Raw genomic sequence first — 6,000 nt, 5'->3', positions numbered from 1 at the left:
AGCGCCCCGCCGCCACCGCGGGGACCAGCAGGCCCCACGCCCGCGTCACACCTCACTACCGGACACGAACCCCAACTAGGAACTGTCCTGGTTACGAGTCCAGGCAGAAACATCGGGAAGCAGGCTGGACACAGCCCGGGGCCTCGGGGACAGAGACGAGAAAGCTGAGCTCTGAGGGACGCACTCCTTGTCCTGGCCTGTCCCTCTGGAGGGCTCGGGGCCCAGAAGCAAGGAGCTGGAGGGGCCTGGGAGCCGCTCTGAAGACTCCGCCCTCAGAGCCAGAGGTCCCCCGGCCAGGGCCAGCCGGCGCCGGGGACACCGCCCTGCACCTGGGCTTGCCGACGCGTGTTCCCCGTCCCTCAGGCCCTGTGTAATCTCGTTTCTGCTTCTGGTTCATCCCTGGCCCATGAGGACTCAGAAGTGTGACTCCGTTTCCAAATGTATTTCTACGCCTCAGTGACTGTCCTGTCACTGCCCCTCACTGAACGCACCGGTGTGCCGTTTAGAAGCTTGTGGAGACTTGCTTAAACCATGCTCCTGGGACAGTTAGTCAGCCTTGTCCTTTATTTTTATTTTTATTTTTATTTATTTATTTATTTTTTTTGCTGGACTAGCGCCCATAGAAAGTAAAAATCAAAACCAGGGTAAGATTTAAGATCTCAGAGGTGGGGCCGCGCTCTCCTGCAGGGGCCCTGCCATCAGTTCCGCTGACGGTGGGTCCTTCTCCAAGCAGTGCGGGGAGGCAATCAGCAGGGAACTGTTCCCTGACCTCGGCTCAGGACAGAGCACAGCGCTGGGGCACAGTAACGGGGGGAAACAGGAAGAGAGTCCATCGAAGAGGAAAGCCACGGACGCACTGGCTGGGCCAGGGAATCGGGGTGGGCCCGAGAGAGGCAGGCTCCCAAGGCCACAGAGGCTGCCACCTCCCTCGCGCTCCCTCTCAGGGCAGAGACGTGATTTTTCCATGAAAACCTGGCCTCCGGCAGGTTCTCATGATTTGTAGAATAAATGCTTGTTCCCTTGGGCAGAAAATACTTCCCTCGAGTTAAAGTGACATTACCTCACAGCCATCTTTCAACCAGCCTATCTAGTAGTTTGTACTAGAAAACAAAGGATTAGCTGGGAACAAAGATGGGATAAAGCGGCCACCTCCCAGGGCCCACCGAGGGGAACACGCTGCTGGAAGAAGACACGAAGAGAGAGGCACTGGGGGCCCAAGGGGCACACACGCCGATGCTGCCGGGGCTACGCACAGTGACAAGGAGTGGACCAAGGAGACAGGACATGGACAACTGCTGAAGCCAGGTGCTGGCTGGTAGGGTTTACCTCTACCACGTCTCTGGATTTGATCATGTCTGAATTCTTTCCACAATAAAACACTGGGCAGAAAACGTGCGCGCGCACTAAAGCTGCAGCTGAGTTTTGAGCGAGGAGGTGGGGGTAAAGTTGGTAAGGGTCCATCCAGAGAGGAAAGTGACCGAGAGCAGGCTCCCCAATGCCGGGACGCCGCACTTACCTCAGCGGACACACGGCGGAGGTGTACCAGGAGAAGAGGTACTGGCAGTCGGCGGTCTCATGGTTGAACTCGGGGAGCCCCTCTGTCACCAGAGGGTCACAGTGGAAGAAGATGGTGGAAGAGACTGTCTTTGTCTTATCTTTCCCACATTTGGAGGTAGAGGAAAACACCACATCCAGATCTCCATCTGCCAGAAAGAAAGGTGAGCACACAACACAGTAGTGTTATCACTATTTCAGTAATAGCTCATCTTCTAAAAGTTAATGTAAAGTTTTCACACACTTAAGACCAAGCAGAAGGGTCCCCCATCAAACAACTCTCGTGTGCTCTCCTCACAGGCCACCTGGCACACACGTGGGCCTCTTCCCTAAAATTTACCAACCAGCCAGTCAGCCAACCAATCAGCCAGCCAACTGATCAACCAACAAGCCAATCAACCATTCAATTAAACCAACCAAACAACCAATCAACCAGCCAATCTACCAACCAGCCAATAAACCAATCAGCCAGCCAATCAACCAATCACCAGCCAGCTAATCAATCAATCAGCCAATCAACCAATTAACCAGTCAGCTAATAAACCAACCAACTATTCAATTAGCCAACCAATCAATCTATCAACCAATCAGCAAATAAACCAGCCAGCCAATCAACCATTCAATTAGCCAACCAACCAGCCAATCAGCCAGCCAGGCAATCAACAAACCATCAGCCAGCTAATCAACCAACAAAGCAGCCAATCAACCAGTCAATCATCCAATCAGCCAACAATCAATCAATCAACCAATCAAACAACCAGGCATCTAGCTCATCAACCAACCAACCAGCCAATCGACCAGTCAATCATCCAATCAAACAATAAGGCATTCAGCTAATCAACAAATCAAGCAGTTAATCATCCAATCAGCCAGCAATCAACCCATCAAACAATCAGGTATCCCGCTAATCAACCAACCAATCATCCAATCAGCCAGCAATCAACCAATCAATCAAATAATCAGGCATCCAGCTAATCAACCAACCATCCAGCCAACCATTCAATTAACCAACCAACCAACAAACCTGTCAACCAACCAATCAACCAACCAGCTAATCAACCAATCAGCCAGCCAGTCAACCAACCAGCCACCCAACTAGTCAACCAATTAACCAAACAACCAATCAGACAATCAGGCATCCAGCTAATCAACTAACCAACCAGCCAATCAGCCAGTCAATCATCCAATCAGCCAGCAATCAACCAACCAACCAACCAATCAATCAGGCATCCAGCTAATCAACCAATCAACCAGCCAACCATCCAACCAGCCAGCAATCAACCAACCAACCAACCAATCAACCAATTAACCAACCAAACCTACCTAATGGAGCCTCAATAAAAGCCCTGCCCCCAGGGGGCAGTGAGCTCCTTGGTTGGCAATACTGAGCGCATTGTGTCGCTCGCTGACCTGGGAATGCACACACCCCAACCCACAGGCAGAGAACAGCAGGGCCCGGCCCCCTCCTGCCCTGCCCTGCATGCCTCTTCCGTTGGCTGACTTTAATCTACATCCTTCCACTGTAACGAGCTACACCCGGGACTAATGGCTCTCGGTGAGTCTCAGAGCCCTTCCAGGCAGTTATCAAACCTGAGGCTGGTGATGAGCCCCCCAAACTAGCAGTTGGTGTTAGAAGTGAGGGAGCCTCGTGTGGATTCAGTCCACTCCCGACGCTGTAGGCGACTGGAACTGTTCAGTCTGCCGCCGCGGGGAGGTAAGTGTGTGAGGCAGACAGATCAGAGAGAGGCCCTGGGACTCAGGCTGCTCAGTCCCCTGGGATGGCTGCACACAAGGCAAGGACAGCACCAGGGCTTAGAGTTTTCTTTTTCATTTTAAAATCAAGACATTAAAACAAAAAGGATCGGAGATTTCAACTGAAGAGACTCCATGAATATTTTGAAGCTTCGGGAAGTAAGTGGAACCATGGAAAAGGCAGTCACCTTGAATGTAATATTTGGTTTTGTCAGCAGTTCCCACTTTCCTGCTGAAGTGCTGGTCGTTGGATTTAACTTGGCAGACGGTGGCTCCGTAGCACACCGGGTTGTTGGAGCTGGTGATGGAAGACAGCTGGATCTCATACAGGTACTTGTCCCCGTTGGTTCGGATGTCCCCAGAGGCACTGAACTGCCTGGAGAGACAGAAAAGGCAGCAGTGACTCTGGCAGTCTTTCAAAAAAGCTGTGTAACCTGGCCAGTGTGGCTCAGTGGTTAAGTGTCAACCTATGAACCAGGAGGTCCCAGTTCCATTCCCAGTCAGGGCACATGCCCAGGTTGCGGGCTGAGACCCCAGTAGGAGGCGTGCAGGAGGCAGCTGATGGATGATTCTCATCATTGATGTTTCTAGGCCCCCCCCACCCCCCACACACACTTTCCTCTCTGAAATCAACAAAAAAATATATGTATTAAAAAGAAAGCTGTTTACTATGAAGTCCTGGGAGCGAGTGCAGACTGCAGGGCACCCCCATTCACCCAAGCCCTGAGGACACCCCGGTGCAGGCTTCCATCCCACCACCAGGCAGAGCCGAGCTGCCGGGTCCGCCTGGAACGCGGGCAGTGCTCGGGGACAGCTCACTCACTTAAAGTAAATGTCTCCGAGGCTGACGCTCTTGCCGTTGACGGGGTTGGTGATGGTGCCGTTCACCATCTGCACCTCCTGGGGCTTCACGGCGCAGGCCGCACGCGTGTCCCAGCTGAAGTGGTAGGTACAGGTGTCCATGTCGAACCTGGAGGGGGTGCGGGACGGTTATGCCCACGGCCAGGCAGGGCCAGGCTGGCCTCGAGAGGAGATAGCACACAGCCACGGGCCCTCCTCCCCCCCCCCCCCGCCCCCGCCCCCAGGCTCCAGGGCCTCCCGCCGCCCTGGGACAGGCAGGCAGCTCTGGCTAAGATGGCTCTTTTGTTCTTTTTCCTCAAAACCGTGTCAGGAAGGACCAGTCAGTAGCCACGAGAAAGGGGCAACAGGTTAAACTTAGAAACTGTGCAACGTCGAAAAGCTGGAAAAATTTTCTCCTGGGTTTTTAATTTTACTTGACAAGTGTTTGCGACTCATAAATTGCCCAAGCCCACGCGTGGACAGTGGCCATTCTGGTCTTCCCTCTGCAAGCCCAGCTCTGGAGGGAACCCCTTGTTCACCAACAGCAGCTCCCATGCTCCCTCTGCTGGCCACACCTGCCCTCACGCCAGATGCAGAACTGCCTGGAGAATTCCAGTCAGTATCAGGAGCCTCCGTCCCCGGGGCCACCCACCTGCCCGTGGGCTCCGCACTTGAGCACCGGCCTTGGCTGGCACCCATCCACGCCCCTCTGGCTCTATGACTTCCGAGGACAGAGGGCGGTGCCATGCCGCCTCACGTCGCTGCGTGTCCCCCGCGTTTTCCTTGTGGGGAGCAGCCCCACCCCCCAGCCCAGGCCCTCAGTCTCAGCACCAGCCCCTTCGGAGCATGGCCACCAGCACCCTCTCCTGCTCACACACCCACGAGCCCCGCCACGCCACGCCCCCCGGGGAGCCCTCACCTCCGGAAGGCAGGCCTGCCCACAGTCTTCGCACAGGTCAGCTCGATGACGGTGGACGCGGACTTGTTCTCACCACACACGTCGCCTTTTGAGTACGTCACCATGATCTTGTCATCTGAAACAGAGATGGCAAAGCCGTTCGTTCTCATGTACCAAGAAAACCTTCCAAGTCAGGAATCAAAACCGGCACCGAGGACCAGGACGGAAATATCGCTGGGCTTTCCGGAAACGTGTCGCCGGGGCATCGGCACCGGGGCCGCCCTGAGGGCCTCTGGCCGCCCCGCGGCTCGCACAGAGACCCGGGTCCGACCCCAGCCTCCCGCTCACCAGCTGCGTGACTGGGGGGCCTCCGTGTGACAGGAGCGCCAAACCCGGGTGGGCGAGTGCCCGGAGCGGGCCCTCAACCAACAGCCACTCCCAGCATGGAGCGGGGCGGCCCGCCTTCCCTGCCCAGGAGCCGCCAGGAGGCCCGAGACATGGTTCCACCCAAAGTCTGCACGGACCCCCCGGCACTGGAGAAGGGCCCTGCCCCGCACACCACGGGGCCCGCCGTACCGCGGACATCCAGCTTCTGCGTGTGCACCAGCCCCAGCACCTGCACGTCCCCCGAGGCGCTCTTCTTGCAGATGCTGGCCCGGTCCGAGCAGTCCAGTGGCCCCTTGTTGATCTTCTGGCACATGTTGATGTAGTACCTGTGAGACCAGAGGGCGGCGGTCAGCCTCCGGGCGCTCGGCAAAGGAAGGCCACGCCTGCTCACGCAGGTCTGGCTCAGTGGATAGAGCGTCAGCTGTAGACTGAAGGGTCCTGGGTTCGATTCCAATCAAGGGCCCATGCCTAGGTGGCAGGCTCGATCCCCAATAGGAGATGAGCAGGAGGCAGCCAATCAATGATTCTCTCTTATCACTAATGTTTACTTTTTTTTTTTTTTTTTTAAT

General features: G+C 55.5%; 1 protein-coding gene across 4 annotated transcripts in view; it reads right to left on the bottom strand.

The window, feature by feature from the left end:
• Positions 1-6,000, bottom strand: part of IGF2R (insulin like growth factor 2 receptor) — an 84,639-nt gene that overhangs the window by 4,511 nt on the left and 74,128 nt on the right. For all 4 annotated transcript variants that reach the window (XM_084890902.1, XM_084890903.1, XM_084890904.1 and 1 more), the window contains exons 40-44: positions 5,621-5,757; positions 5,066-5,180; positions 4,130-4,276; positions 3,495-3,682; positions 1,517-1,703 (exon numbers count right to left, since the gene is read on the bottom strand). In XM_084890902.1, coding sequence (XP_084747028.1) covers positions 1,517-1,703; positions 3,495-3,682; positions 4,130-4,276; positions 5,066-5,180; positions 5,621-5,757 — 774 coding nt within the window. The remainder of the gene's footprint in view (positions 1-1,516; positions 1,704-3,494; positions 3,683-4,129; positions 4,277-5,065; positions 5,181-5,620; positions 5,758-6,000) is intronic.

Source organism: Pipistrellus hanaki (assembly GCF_964339955.1).
Source record: "Pipistrellus hanaki genome assembly, chromosome: 7".
Taxonomy (NCBI): Eukaryota; Metazoa; Chordata; class Mammalia; order Chiroptera; family Vespertilionidae; genus Pipistrellus; species Pipistrellus hanaki.
The sequence above is the reverse complement of the archived record's forward strand: the minus strand, read 5'-3'. Positions and strand labels throughout refer to the sequence as shown.